The sequence below is a fragment of the Ctenopharyngodon idella genome, chromosome 13 (genome assembly GCF_019924925.1).
Source record: "Ctenopharyngodon idella isolate HZGC_01 chromosome 13, HZGC01, whole genome shotgun sequence".
NCBI lineage: Eukaryota > Metazoa > Chordata > Actinopteri > Cypriniformes > Xenocyprididae > Ctenopharyngodon > Ctenopharyngodon idella.
In genome coordinates this window covers 16,995,001-17,011,010 of record NC_067232.1, presented here as the reverse complement: position 1 = coordinate 17,011,010, position 16,010 = coordinate 16,995,001, and the positions used below count along the sequence as shown (strand labels likewise).

Genomic DNA, 16,010 nt, shown 5'->3' with positions numbered 1-16,010 from the left:
ACAAGTGAATTAATTATATGATATGACAAGGTTAGTTCAGGTAGTCCAAAATTTCTAAGAACTTGGCAGTGACTCATAAAACATCACCTGAGATCTTTTTATTTTTATATCATAATGAATATGATTATATTTTCACCATAGTAACAACCCCAGGTTTCAAATGTTTTGTACTCACTTTGCAGTCCAATTAAGTTACTTTTGCCGTTCTTGTTTATGACTCTACGATGAGCTTTGGTTTGGAAAATGCTTAAAACCTTGTACCGAGAAATATTTTTTAAAATGAAATGGATAAAATGGAAATTGGTTATTTGTGCAGTACATTGATGTACTCATTACTAATGTAACCTAATGAGCAATGTCCCTTTTCGCTCAACAGGAGGTTCACTCACAGCTGTGTACCCAAAAGGCCGTTCTGCAGCGTATTTCAGAAAGCTTGAAGATGATGTACTCTGACAAAAACACACCGATTCCTGAAGAGATAGAGGGACTGTTACAGGAAGTCTCACAGTCATTACAAGAGGTGGAGGAGCAGGTTTGATGCATTCTTTACAGTGGTTCCCAACTTATGTTTCAGGACCCAGATTTTACATTCATTAAAACAGACCTGCTATTTTTGAGTTGTGAACTCATCCTTTATTATATGAGCAATATTTGTCTAAAACTTTTTTTTTTCTTAATTTAATATAAAATGTTCTTGTTCGTTACTGAACTCATACAACTAAATGTGCTTCACACACACCCTGTAAACATCACACTTGCTGCAGTTTCATCATGAATTAAGAGACGAGAACATCTCACTCTAGAACAGTTAGATCCCTGCATCAGAGACACATAATCAACACGTATACTAATTCACAGGTTTAAGAGGTGTCGCATCATCCATATACACATTCAAACACACACACGCGCGCATGTGTGTGACAGTAGCTAGGCAAGCCCTGTGGGTTTGTTAATTAGGATTTGGACCTCTTAGAATTCCTGTTACTAGAGTTTTGTCTCATAGACACTTATTGTGTCCGTGTTTAATGCTTTTTAAAAGTGAATATAGTAATTTTGTTGGTTTCTATTGACATTTGTTTGTTTTTATGTCCATTTCACTTGCTGTCTCGCTCACAGGTGAAGACAGCTGTGGAGAAAAGTGGCCCACTTCACAGGCTAGGTGCTAAAATCTCAGAGATTAAAGCAGGTCTGGGATCAGTTCAGAGCTGGTTAGAGCAGAAGAGCCTGAACTTCAATGAAGCTGAGAGCACACAGAAGGTCAGACATGAGTTTAGTCTGCTAAGCCTAAAACCTGTTTCACACATTTTATGTTGTAAGCATATATTCACATTGGTGCCCATATAATAGGTTACAGTGTGGCAGATGTAACGTTTCATGTACGGTATCAGTGCTGGGCCTATTTTTGTATTGTTGAATGCTGAGGTCATTAGCATTTATGAAGATGCATTATAAACCAATTTATCAACAGTCTTTTTGCAATTTATGAAGAAATACATAGTAATGAGATTAAGTACTTATACACATAGTTTTAAAAAGTATCTATAGCACTTAATGCATGCTCCCAATAACAAATTTATTAAACATTTATTAAATTGATTTAAGCTGTTATTAAAGGAAATACACAATATAATAGCCCACAAATCACTTTATTTTTCATACTGTACTGATATGTTACAAAAAATATTGTCAGTCTGAAAACCCAAAACGCACCTGCATTTGCTTATGGCATATACACAGCAAAATCCCCAGAGTTAAATCAGCTCTGCTCAGAGAACATATGGTCCCTCTCTACATAGAGGTAAAATAAGATTTTAATAAGGTTAATGAGATAATATGCTGTTTGTGGAGTTGTTTATTCAGATCTTGAGAGATTTAATGTCTTTTATCTTCAGTTGATTTCATCTAAGGCTGTGGCTGGAAGTCATTTGTAGTTATTGTGTTTCTCTTCAGTGATTCTGCTTGTTAACAGCAGGTGTTCATCACTAATGCTCAATCATAACTTAATCACTTAATTATCTTATTAACTTTAATTCTGCTTCAGTGTTACTTTAACACTATATAGAGAGGGGCCATATGTAATCTGAGCAGAGTTGATTTAACTCTGGGGATTTTGCTGTGTAGGTGCAAGTTCTGTGAAACCATGAAGTCTAGAAACAGATTAAATAACCTACGAATGATTTAAAATGTGTTTTGTCTGTATTGATCCCTCGCAGCGAGTCTGGGACGAGCTGGACATTTTACACACACGTTTGACGGCAGTCGAGGTGGAGCTACAGGACGTGACTGAAATGCATCCGGACGAGACCCGTCTGATTCTGGACAACCTGGCCAACACTCAGCAGACCCACACACGCCTCAACAAACAGGCTGAACAGAGAACCACATTCCTCAGCAAGGTCTCCTGAATAGACTCTCATGATGCTTTGCTGTACATTAAAGGAACATTTCACCTAAAAATTAGCAAAGAAGTTGAAAATGATAGATTCCGATGGAAGGAAAACAAGAGTTTCAGTGAATAATAACCTATTTTGTTACCTAAAGTGTGTTATCTATACTGTCTCTGTGTAGGTCCGTGACTGGCTGCAGGAGCATGAAGAGATGGTGAAGGGGTCACAGAGCTGGATCTCCGAGGCTCAGTCCTGGCTTACGACACCCTGCACATACACCACTGCCAGATGCCTTGACAGTCATGTGAGCGCACTGCAGGTATTATTCTCAAAAACATCATTATCATTTAGCTTACAGTTACTTATTACAGGAAAAGTCCTGCTAGAAGAAACCTGCATCGTCCCATTGTTGGGTTTGAACCTACACGTATTCGGTTACAGCCTAGTATATTAGGCTGAAGGCCCTGTTGTATCATTTTCATGTCTAATAATAATGTATATATATGTGTGTGTGTGTTTCAGATGGTTCTGGATGATTCTGCTCAGATGAGACGGACTCTACAGGGTTTCAGCAGTGTGCTGACAGAGATGGGAAGTGTGTTTGATGTCAGTCCTTTAGAGGAGCAGCTCTCAAATGCTGATCGACGTGTGGCAGACATGCAGCACAGCCTGCTGGGACCCCTCTCTCAGCTGGAGCACGCAGCAGCAGTGAGCACACAGATATATATATATATATATACAGATATATATATATATATATATATATATATATACACACACACACACACAGTGTTATGCGAAAGTTTGGGAACCCCTTTCAGAATCTGTGAAAATGTGAACATTTTTAACAAAATAAGAGAGATCATGTTATTTTTTATTTAGTACTGTCCTGAGTAAGATATTTTACATAAAAGATGTTTACATATAATCCACAAGACAAAAAAATAGCTGAATTTATTAAAATAACCCCATTCAAGAGTTTGGGAACCCTTGGTTTTTAATACTGTGTGTGGTTACCTGGATGATTCATGACTGTTCATGTGTCTCTTGTTTGTCCTGAGCAGTTAAACTGAGCTCTGTTCTTCAGAAAAATCCTTCAGGTCCTGCAGATTCTTCAGTTTTCAAGCATTTTTTTGCATATTTGAACCCTTTACAGCAGTGACTGTATGATTTTGAGGTCCGTCTTTTCACGCTGAGGACAATTGAGGGACTCAAACACAACTATTAAAAAAGGTTCAAACATTCACTGATGCTCCAGAAGGAAACACGATGCAGTAAGATCTGGGGGGTGAAAACTTTTGAACAGGATGATGTCGTCCACATTTTTCTTTTTTTGTTGAAATATCATTTTCTTCATTTAGTACTGCCCTTCGGAAGCAACAGAAGATACTTGCATGTTTCCCAGAACAAAAATTAAGTACAATTTACTTTGATCTTCAAATTAAAAAAGTTTTCACTCCCCGGCTCTTAATGAATCTTGTTTCCTTCTGGAGCATCAGTGAATGTTTGCAGCTTTTTTAATAGTTGTGTTTGAGTCCCTCAGTTGTCCTCAGTTTAACTGCTCAGGACAAACAAGGGACTCATGAACAACCATCACACAACAAAAACATAGTCGTAGATTATCCAGGTAACCACACACAGTATTAAGAACCAAGGGTTCCCAAACTTTTGAACAAGGATATTTTCAGAAATTCAGCTATTTTTTTGTCTCGTGGACTATATGTAAACATCTTTTATGTTAGTTAAATATCTTACTCAGGACAGTACTAAATAAAAAACAACATGCATTTTGTATTATCTCTCTTATTTTGTTAAAATTATTCACATTTTCACAGATTCTGCAAACACATTTACACATTTGTGTTTAATAAATATACCCTGCAATTGTACTTTTGGTATACTAAACTGGTATACTTAAAGTCTGCTAAATTGGAACAACTAATTTAGTACTTAATGCACTTTAATTGTGCGGAAGTAGTGCTGAGGTCCAGCTAAAGATATACTTGAGTATATTTGATTGTGCTAAAGTGGAACTGTTGCAAGTATACTTTTGGTACACTTTAAATATCTTGCATTTAAAGATTGATATTATACAGAGATCATACAGTCCTTATTAATAGAGATATTAAAACACATTTTAGGCATAATATTTAGAAATGTGCATTGTGCAATACAGAAAGAATTTAATTACTTAATTTATGAATAATTTTCCAAATGATGATGTCACTTTATGTTCCCAGAGAGATGTTTTTTCAGATTTAACTCACTTTTGGGGATATTTTGTCACCAAACTATAGCTTATTGTGTAAAAAATGTACTGTATAATGTATAGAAGGTGATTTTCATGAAACATCTGTTTATGTGTGCGGTGTGTTTTTTAAGGAAGTGGATGCCATTGAGTCAGAGGTGAAGGTCATGGAGAAAGATGTAGCCAAAATTAAATGTACTCTGACTACCAAAGAAGACATCAGCCAAGACAATCTTAAGGTAAAATAACTGTGTACTTAAACATTTGACCAGTCATGGGGTTGACGTTATGATGTAGTTACTTTCAAACAGCTGATTCCTGTGGGTGTTTTGTGTGTTTTCAGGCAACAGAAGACAGGATTGACCTGATGAAAAGGACAGTAGCTGAGATCCAGAACTGTAAGGATGGTCTGTGTCTTCCTGACAACTCTGAAAACACACTCCTAGTGTTTAAAAGAGCAGAAGTACTACAGAAACAGCTGCTGGAACTAGAGCAGGTAGAGCACACATACACAAACACATACACACAGGCAAACACACAACTCGCACAGTGCTCAGTATTGTGTTCATCTCCTCTCAGCTGGCTCTAGAATACTCAATTGAGGTGCAGGATATATCTGCCCCGCCCCTCGGTGTCCCGCCCACTATCACTGAGGAAGAGACACAGGTTAGACAAAATATTATATTAAAATCTAATGATCCAAACGCAAAGATTATATATTATAATATGTTATATTTTGTGTGTGTGTAGGAGAGCGGTCAGATTCAGATTGCACATGTAGAGGAGGATGTGTTGAGAAAATCAGGAGCAACGCTAATGACGGTGGAGCAATCCACACCAGAGCAGAGACTCACCTGGATCTGTGAGAGGAGCAGCCACACCCCCACAGAAACACAGGTACGAGGAAACACGTTGAATGCGCACTTTGAAATCGCCCTGGATGTAGTAGGTCATCTGGGTACTTTTCACTTAAAGTTTTATGAATACACTGAATTCGGACATACCACTCTTTTCTCTTACTGTTTTTCACCTACTATATAGTAGGGAAGTATGCGATTTCAAATGCAGCTATAGTCAGAAAGATATGCAGGTGTCATAATTAAACAATAAAGTATTATTATTAAATATAGTCATGGCTAAGAGGCTTTGTTCACCAGAACATGCAGAGGTTATTATTGCTTTTATAAATCAGTTAGATCAAAATAAAAATATAAAGGACAAAAAAGCTCTCAGGTCAAAATTTACCTGACAGTATTGCAGATGAAAAGTAAAGCTCTGACCTTGTGTATGCTTTAGAGGGGACAGCGTCTGTCCATAATGGTTCATATTCTCAAACAAGTACTAAAATGCAGAGCTTTAGCTTTTCTGATGCAGTCAAATGCAAGAGCTTGAGTTCTAATGGCTTCTCGTACTTGACGTTATTAACCCAGAATTATTTTCAGTCCCAAGTTAGCATTATTTCTTGACAAGTTTTTCCATATTTCACTGTTCACTTTGTTCTGAGTTAGCAGTTAATTAAATATTTTACACTGTACAACTGTAAATCCCTGGGTTCATTTTCTTATTTGCAAATTTGTGCGGTTAATAACATCAAGTGCAGCACATGACTTGTTTTAATAACTGTCTGTCTATGAGCGAAATCGTCTCCATCACCCCAATTAATGTGTCTGTGTGGTTGCATGTTTTGTTTGTGCTTGCTGCTGTGCATGTGTGTGTCTCTGATGTGATGGGACAGCAGGAGCCTGAGGAAGAGGAGGAGCTCTTTGAGGATGTAGGAGACTGGGAAGAAGAGGCTTCTGATGCAAAAAAAGAAGAATATGAAGTCCAAATAGAAAATGAGGATGAGGAGGCAAGACGAATGTTGCCCACCTCTCTCAATTCTGAGCCTTCCTCCTGCGTGACCATGGAGGTAATGCAGAGGAATCAGACTTCAGCCTTCGCAATCTCCTAATGTTTCTTTTGCTTTCTTCTGTCACGTTCTCCCATCCCATCAACACTAGTTGACTTAACTCTGCGTTTCCTGTTTTTTTTATCTTCTAAAAGTTCTGTTTTTGACTACATTTATCGTCACCATTGTCATCTTCACCAAGTCCTTGTTTCTTCCACTTCGGATTCTCCTTTATCACTTTTCAGTTCTTTTTTTCTTCAAATTTAGTTTGAAGATTATTTTGGTTAATTTTTTCGAACAGTGCAGTTTCCACACTACTTGATTGAATGATGATGTGCATGTTATTCCTCGTCCTCTAGGGGGCAGTATGACTTCATCATTCTTTCACTGAGTCTGTATTCATTAATCGTTCAGATGCTCCCTGTACTTGAGAATCACAAGTGCTGTGATCTCCATTTGCAAATGTAACACATGATGAATACTTTTGAACATTATGCAAATTTAATTTATATTTCTCTAAAGTTTTCATGCATATACAGAGATTAAGCTAAAATCTGTATTAGAAAAAAGTAACAATGAATTGATCTTTGTTAAAGCATGAGTGGTGTATGATATAAAGTGTTAGTTCACCCCAAAATGAAAATTATGTCATTAATTACCCTCATATCGTTACAAACTCATAAGACTTTCGTTCATCTTCGGAACACAAATGAAGATCTTTTTAATGAAATCTGAAGAATGTCTGTTCAGATTTCATCAAAAAGATCTTCATTTGTGTTCTGAAGATGAACGAAAGGCTTACAGGTTTAGGACGACACGAGGGTGAGTAATTAATGACAGAATTTTCATTTTGGGGTGAACAAACCCTTCAAGAGGTGTTCAAAGGCACAATATAAAGAACTCTCATCCATGAAAAAATCATTATAATCCACAGCTTATTGGGCTGTTTTACTTACTTTGTTTAACAAACTGTTCAGTTTGAGACCAGGCTTAGTCTGTATTTGGGTAATTGTATGGTTGACATCAATGAATGTGCTTTTTTGTGCAGGACTCTGTTTCTGCAGACGATGTTTCCTCTAGAGAACAGATTTTGGAGCAAGCAGAAGCAACAGACTCTAAGGTAATGCTGGACCGTCTCCAGTAATGACCATACTTAATCTGATCACATTAATGCGTGTGTGTGTAGTATATTCAGTGGCAATAATCAGTAAAATCATTGTTGCTCTGCGAGCATCATATTTTTGATCTTATTGTAAGAAAGAAAAGTGGCCACTCTCGAAAACTCTCTCTCGTTTTTAACATAGTCTTTTAGAAAGTTCAGACTGTGGCCAGATATCAGTAACCTCTTTTTCCCTGCATTTGCAGGTAGAAACAGATACATCTGTGGCCTCGGGAACAGGTGTGTCAGAAGCTTTATCTGAAGCGGATGCCACAGTGGAAAGCCAGTCTCTCCCTGCAGACATGGTAACCAATACCTCCTCTGTTACAGAGATCTCCACATCCCCTTCCAGAGGCCAGCAGAGGTGTTTGGTCTCCTAGTTGTAGTTCTCTCCTTACAGAACCTCCAAGTCTTAACTCCACCTCTAGAACCCCTAGATGTAGATGTTTCTAGTGCTAGAACTTTCTTTCAGTGCATTTACATGGCAGATGTGTAAAAATAAAGACTTCTGAGGAAAGACTATCTTCAAATAGTTCAGAACTGTGCTCACAAGAACAGAACAAGGGTAAAATTAAGCTAAATGGTTTTATATACAGTAAATCAAACGAAGGAATGTATAAAAGGGCTTAAAGCAACTTCTTGGGGAGTTTGTGATTTTCTCCCAAATGTGTATGATGTCTTCTAATTCTGTCAGGACATTCTAATACCAAAGAGCATTTTGAACTTTTGTCTTTTTCCATAATATCAATGTTTACATGTCACGCCGTGTCTGCGCTGGACTTGTGCGGTGTGGCACAATAAAACTGGATATCATTATAATCAACTACACTTTAAAGGTGCAGTCACATTTACCGTTGCTCAATGAAAATTTGCAGGCAAAAGAAATGCCACAAAATACCATGAATGAAATACAGGAATAAAGATGACAAAATATCCAAAACTATTCCACCTGCTAGCAAACAAACTCTAAATAACTGCTTTCCAAAGAGACTTTTTATGAATTATAATATTAATGTGTAGTGTTATGTTTATGAGGGCCTTGTCTATTGTTGATCTTTTTGCTATGTTACAAATGCCCACCCACACAGAAGTCACTGCCAAACAAAGAGGCTTATTGTTGGTCGGTGCCGCAAATGATCAAAATTTACCAAATCTGAGCCCAATGTGAAATTTGCGAAGGGAAATTCTTTGTCACCGGAAGTCCATCTGGCAGTATTCTTCACTGTGGCAAATCTTAATGAAATTTCGGCCACAAAATTTTGCAGATTAATGGTAAATGTGACTGCACCTTAACACTTCAAAACCACTTTTTTGATACGCTGCACAGTTACTCCAGCCAGTTTCCATCAGATATAAAATTATTTTATTTGCAAATATCATTATACAGTACCAGTCAAAAATTTGGACACACCTACTTTTAATTACCTTTTATATTATTACTATTTTTCACATTTTTGATTTTTTTTAAGGAGGCAGAATCTGTGTATTTTTTCATTGCATGGAATCTTGTCCTTGACTTTAACTACTAAATACAATGCTATGATACCAAAAAGATCCTAAAATCTTTTATATGGCATGTTGTTGTTGTTGTTGTTTTGTGTTTGTTTGTTTGTATAGCTGTGTTGTTTTTTTTCTTGAATTTCTTTTTTTTTCTTCCAAATGTAAGATAAGATTGAACTGATTGTTGAACAGATTTTGTTTCGTGGAGTGAAACAAGTGTATGTGAACATTTAAAATTATCTAGCCTATGACTGCTCACTCTGCACAGTTGTCTAAGTGCATGTGTATTAAGAATAATTTATTGTCTTTCATGAACGATTGTTGTTTACATGACACATTCTCTAAAATTAAGCTTTTTCCTGCTCAAGAATATTAGAAGAATAGCAGATATGGTATATGTTATTTATGTTTAGTATTTTTTCTTTTTGTGCCATGTAAAAGCACTGACTCTTATACACACCTGTGCATGTTCTCCTGATCTCTCCCTCTCATACTTCCAGTGTGATCACCGTCATGCTCCTTTCAAGTCTGAAAAAAAGAATAAATTCCAACAAAAAAATTCATACTTGCTCGTCTCTCTCTTTCTCTGTCTGTGTCAGGAGCAGGGTGCATGGAGGGGGGAACAGACGCCACACACCAGTGACACACTCACACTCATGACCCTCTCAGAAAACACACACACAAATCCAGAGTCAAAAGCCCCTCCCAAAGAAACAGAAGACATGTTGACCTCACCTAATGTCATGACCTCTGGTGAAGGGGTGGGCGGGGTTTTAGAAAAACTTGTGGGAGTCTTAGAAATGCATTCCACACCCAGTCAACAGACCCATTTAGATGAGACCCCCTATGTGCTTCAGAGCCTGGGCTCCACAAATACACCAGAGCACCATACACACACTCCGTCAGATGTAGTAGACCACAGTTTAGACAGCAGAAGCACATATGATACACACACGCTGATCACAGTCAAACCCCACCTGGAGAAGACAGAGCTATTGGCTGCAAGCACATCTTTGGTAAGCACAGATGCTGATAGTGATTCTCACCCCACTGACTCAAACTTTACACAGACCTTGTGTTCATCAACTCACTCTACTCCTGACTTCAAGCGGTGTGTGCTGCATTTTATCTGCACATTTCTCTAACTCACCCAAAGGAGAAATGAATTATTTATTTTTCTTACGACTAAAATTTCTAATTCAGTGCAATTTTTGCAGTCTGAAATGTCAAGGATTGGATTCAGTAACAGGAATTTACCTTTGCAACTAGGTGATTCCTTAAAAATAATCCTTTATTAATCATTAATAGTTGATTATTAATAATTAACACCTCAACACAAATTATTTTTATTAATATTTAGTATTATAACTATTACTGTGTGTAAAAAATAAACTGCAGAAAGTCAGGAATCCACCCATATGCAAAATATTTCAAATTAAAGGGGTCATGTCACATATTTTTCTACTAAGATCCACTTGTCTTTTTTTAATTGTCGCTGTGCCTTTAAGACATCTATGTAAATGCCCTCTTTGCATATAAAATGAGCTAAAATGAGTTAAAAACAAATGTCATTATTAGTTTTTTTCTGGCATTTACTGCAGGAAATCTACTTCCTTAATATCTTACCATTTCTAAACACAAGAAAAGTTGTTTAGTAAGTGTTTGTATAATTCCGAAACAAGTCATCTTGCAGCTTAGTTTAAAAAAAAAGTTTTTTTCTTCTTCTTCTAAAAATAGTCAAAAAAAAAAACAAGAAAAGAATATGGTATTATATGGCCCAGGAACAACCACCAAAGACACCTGAGGGGGACACGTCCCCTTTAATATTCAGATTTGCATGTTTTTCAGTGGTTGATTCTTAAATTCATACATTTGGTGCCCTCTAATCTTGAATATGTGGTTATATTTCTGATATATGGAAGACAACAGTAAATTCTATGAATTTCAATGATACCAATATGTTAAACAAGGTATTCTGTGACACCTGAGTGGGACAAAAGCAGAGTTTTTATTTTTTTTTAAAGTTAGAAAGAAATGAAAGAAATACTAGTGTAATGGAATAGAATAAAGGATGAAAAATAATCTAGGCCAGTTGAGTCAGTGCAAAGCAAAAGTATAGTTCCTCCTTTATGTGTGTGAGTGTCACACAAGCTGCCCTTGAAAGTGACGACATTCCAGGAAGTAGTTGTAGCCTCAGGTGGGTGGAGTAAACCAGGGACAGACAGAGAGAGAGAGAAGCAACATGACAAATGACTGGTATGAAAGCTGAGACAGTTTATTGAGAGAAAGGCTGCACCAGGGGGGCAGAGAACACACAAACAAAAGGGTCAAACTGGTGTGAGACGGAAACAGAGAGAAAGAAAGAAAGCAGAGTGTGTAAGAGTGTGAATGTTTGTTTGTGTCAGTGGACACGCCCAGTGTGTGACAGTTTGTGCTGCTGTGAACTCACTGTTTCTGCTGTAGTCAGCCAGAGCAGGTGTGCTGTCTCTCTCTCTTTCTCTCTCTCAGTACACCTGTCTTTACCTTTACTTGTCTGTTTCTATTATTCTTCCCCTGCCTCGTGATTCTCTTCTCTCTCTTTATGTTCATCTGGCTCTGAGCCGTTGTTGTGTATGATTGTCCAGGCCGCAGGTGAAGCCAGGTACTCGGGTGGATGGTTGTCCAGTGACGGGCTGCTCCATGCCTGCCGCGAGAGGGCCGAGCAGCTGGAGGTGTGCCTGGAGAGAGCACAGGTCAGCCTGGACGGGTCGAGACAGCAAGCACAGGACGTAGCTATGCAGGACAGCATTGAGCATCAACTTCACACCTGCCAGGTGATCTAACGCACATGCCTGCATTTAAAAAATACAAGGAAATGTTTAATTATCTGATTTATTTCTGCACATGAAAAAAAGGATATAGTATATATATATATATATATATATATATATATATATATATATATGTATATATATATATATATATATATATATAATCACATATCAGGTCTCGAGTTTCATATATATATATATATATATATATATATGTATTTTATGTGTGTATGTTCACACAAACACATACACACACACACACTTATGAATATCCTCTGCCTACTGTTGTTGTGAAATGCTGACTCAGGAGGAGAGGAAGTGAGCTGAGATCCTTCACACATTGAACATGTTGATATATTTGCCTCTGTTCATAGCCCCTATCATACTTTTACATGTAAAGTTGGTTCTGGACCTGCCATGAGCATTTTTTAAACTTTAAAAGAGTTCGTTATCAAATTCTGTAGAAATCATTTCTCTCCTGTATAATCAAGTCTCTCTCTTTTTCTTTGTGACTTGCGCTTTCTTTTTCTGTCTTTTACTGCAGTGTTTTACAGCTCTGAACAGAGATCAAAGTGACTGTAATTGCAGCTCACAAGCCCAGATCCCATGATATACATTAAAACACACCGGAGTCACTGTATTTATGATTAATAGATTGTCAAAATGTATTTTTTGGTTTAAATTTGGTTAGACTGAAAATTGAATATTTGTTTTGAACAATAGTTGCAGTGTAAAAATATATTCATGGCTGAATTACAATCAGGAGTAGATTTGATTAGATTAGATTAGATGACTTGAGTGACTATGGTAACAAAATAATTGTTTTATTATATTATTATCTTATTTGCTGATGGAAAGTTACTTTTGTTTTTATCTCAGCGCTGAATCACTGCAGGTTTATTCTGATATCTGTGTGTTTATAAGCATTGGAAATGTAAGCAAATTAGTAAGGGCAATACAGTACATGGCTCATTGAATGAAATAATATGAGTCTGTTATTTACCTTTGGGGTGGAGTGAAAACATATCAATGCCTGTTTCTTTCCTTTCTCTCTTTCAACCTATTTTATTCTCTTTTAAACACATACATGTTATACACATGATGACATGCATGAGCATGTCTGTGTGCTGTTTATTTCAGATGCATGAATGTGTCAGTGCATCATGAATTTCAACTTCTCTTTTCTTAAGGAAACCGTCTGCGCAGATATTTTAGTTATTGAGTGCTCACTTTTACTCAGATTAAAGTTTTTTGAGAAGAGAGATAGCTTGAGATAAATCTGGCTTATCAGTCAAGCACTGATGCAGTGTTTTTTTCTACAGTTTCCAGTTTAAATGAAATAATTTAGCTTGCCTGTTATTTTTCAGTGTCTTAAAGCCCAAAAGGAATATGGATGTTTGTGCTCTTCTGATTTATTGAACTTGGCATTGAATGTTTAGTCTCATTGTGCTGTTTGGATGTAGTCATGTGTCTCATTAATGCAGTTAGAGCTGATATTACTGATGGAGTTTGCTTTGAAACTAGGTGTGGTCATGCTAGACTTTGAGCATGCAAATTTACTTTGGCTACCACAATAAATATGGGCACCAGGATATGATGTGCACCATTTATTCTGTATTTAGAAAATTGACGTCACTTTAAAGTGGTTGAGCCAGATATACAGTACACTTCACCCCTGTGCGTGTATATGTGTGTGTGTGTGTGTGTGTGTGTGTGTGTGTGTGCGTGAATGCGCGTGCGTGCGTGCGTGCGTGTGTGTGTAACCTGACTCCTTCATCAAAGATTCAGAGATTCAGCTAAGCTCCAGCAAACTAACCTGGTAAAATGTTATAGTTACCACTCAAACACACCAAAAACCATCATATACATGAATCAATCAGCCTGTGGGTGATTTGTACACATTTGGTTCTGGTGAAGAAGGTGTTAAAGGGATAGTTCACCCAAAAATGAAAATTGTGTCATCATTTACTCACCTTGTGTCATTTAAAACCTGTCTGACTTACTTTCTTCTGTGGAACACGAAAGAAGATATTTTGGTGACCATTAACTCTTATTGTTTTGACACAACAAACACTGAGACATTTCTCAAAATGTCTTCTTTCACTGTATGTTCCAGAGAACAAATGAAGTCATACAGGTTTGGAACGATATGAGGATTATTATTTGGAACAATATGAGTTTATGAACTGTCCCTTTAAATTATAATAAGGAATCATCAAATCATCATCAGTTTGTGCTGGAAATCACAAATTGTTCACTCTATGGGACTCAATGTTTGCTGCAGGATGTACAGGTGGACAAACACAGATCGATCCCAAACTAAAGTTTGTGTATTGGATTATTAATGAGACTTTTGTTCATATTTGTTTTTCTAAGACTCAGTATTGTGTAAAATGGTGCATTAAACACCTGTCACCAGCCTCACAGCCTTGCTAGCTCATTTTCTGAGGTGGACTCTGATCTTTAGTTTTTATTACATTTGATTGATTATATTTTCTCTATTCTGAACCTCAACCTCATTAGGTTTTCTTATTGTAACTTGTTGTTGTCACTATGAGTTTGTGTTAGAGTGATTTTGGGTTTGAGTGTTTGTTGATTTGTGATTGTGTATCTAGACCATTCTGGTGGAGATTGAGCAGAGGATCTCCAGTCTTCCTGCGTGTGAACTGAAAGAACAGGAGCAACACGAGGCTGAATTGCTCAACATCAAACTCCAGCTGCTGAAGAACAGACTGGTGACTGTGCAATTACAGCTGCAAGACAGACAGAGCGAAGATCAGGTACACACACATACACTAATACACCCAGAATTTTTAATGTTGGGGACAGTTTAATCCAGGTGTTGTGAGAAACTTAATGAACAGATTGCATGTGAGGACAGAAAGTGATCATTAGCATGGTAACTGCGGCTGATTTTCATATTTGCAGATTCAGAGGTATTAAATCCAGAAGTGTTGCTAGCGAGAGGCTGCAAAGTGCCTGGATTTGAACTGTGAAAATAGGGCTATCTGAGGTGTTATATTTCTCTCTCTCTCTTTCTCTCTGTAGGTGTGTGTTGAGAGTCCGCGCCCCCTGCAGGCCAGGTTGACTCGCAGCAATAGTGTGCAAGAGATGTTGAGTTCCTCCAGAATGAAACTGTTCAGACAGAGCAGCCTTCAACAACAAAGGGTAACACACACATTCATGCACACACACTTTTAAAACATTAGTCTATACATATATATGCATTGTGTTTTTTCCCTCTCTTTTTCAGGAATTGGAGCATGGTTTGAATGAACAGAGGGATCTAACTAAAGCTATTGCAATTCAGTGCAGCAGAGCCCGAACACACAACCAGAGCACAGATGAATATACAGGGTATCTAAATACACATACTTATTTGTTCAAATAAATGCCTACACTTTGTAACACTCTCTGATTGTCTGCAGGCCTTCGGCAGCAAAAGAGAATGAAGACAAGAGACAGGAAGTAGAGTTAGCAGTCCACAGAAAGTGGACACACCTCTGCAGCAAACTGACCAAGACAGCAGAGAGTGAACAAGATGGAGATAAAGATCAGGATCCTTCTGAGGTCTGAACACTCCTGACTTTACTATAAATATGAATATTTCAGTTTTAAATTATTCTGATTCTACAGTATTTTTTGGGTTGGCTGTTTGTAATCTTTGTTTTATATAAAAAAATTTTACGAATGTTTATTTGATGTTTTCATGCGTAAAGTTTAATGTGTAGTTATTTTTAATCAGAGAACCTTAATATTTATACTATCTAATTTGTGTCTGTGTGTGTGTACAGATCCTTGCTCCATCTGTGTGTTTGTGGAGTGGAGCTGCTGTTTCGCTCTGTCTGCAAGAGATTCAATCCAACATCTCACAAATTAAAGAACTGCAAAACTCAGCAGTTACAAAGGTGTCAATAACAAACACATATCCTATCACATACCATAAAGAATTACTGTTTATAACACTAACACAGATACCATGATACCATGATACATACCCAGTCAAGACAGTCTAGCC

The 16,010-nt window shown here is 37.3% G+C and overlaps 1 protein-coding gene across 1 annotated transcript in view; it reads left to right on the top strand.

The window, feature by feature from the left end:
• Window positions 1–16,010, top strand: part of syne2b (spectrin repeat containing, nuclear envelope 2b) — a 122,557-nt gene that overhangs the window by 52,664 nt on the left and 53,883 nt on the right. The window contains 19 exon segments of the mRNA XM_051918240.1: window positions 377–532; window positions 1,117–1,257; window positions 2,214–2,396; window positions 2,569–2,706; window positions 2,910–3,095; window positions 4,770–4,874; window positions 4,979–5,131; window positions 5,215–5,301; window positions 5,386–5,532; window positions 6,371–6,544; window positions 7,572–7,643; window positions 7,889–7,987; window positions 9,782–10,198; window positions 11,807–11,995; window positions 14,608–14,772; window positions 15,041–15,160; window positions 15,246–15,349; window positions 15,421–15,562; window positions 15,787–15,900. Coding sequence (XP_051774200.1) covers window positions 377–532; window positions 1,117–1,257; window positions 2,214–2,396; window positions 2,569–2,706; window positions 2,910–3,095; window positions 4,770–4,874; window positions 4,979–5,131; window positions 5,215–5,301; window positions 5,386–5,532; window positions 6,371–6,544; window positions 7,572–7,643; window positions 7,889–7,987; window positions 9,782–10,198; window positions 11,807–11,995; window positions 14,608–14,772; window positions 15,041–15,160; window positions 15,246–15,349; window positions 15,421–15,562; window positions 15,787–15,900 — 2,892 coding nt within the window.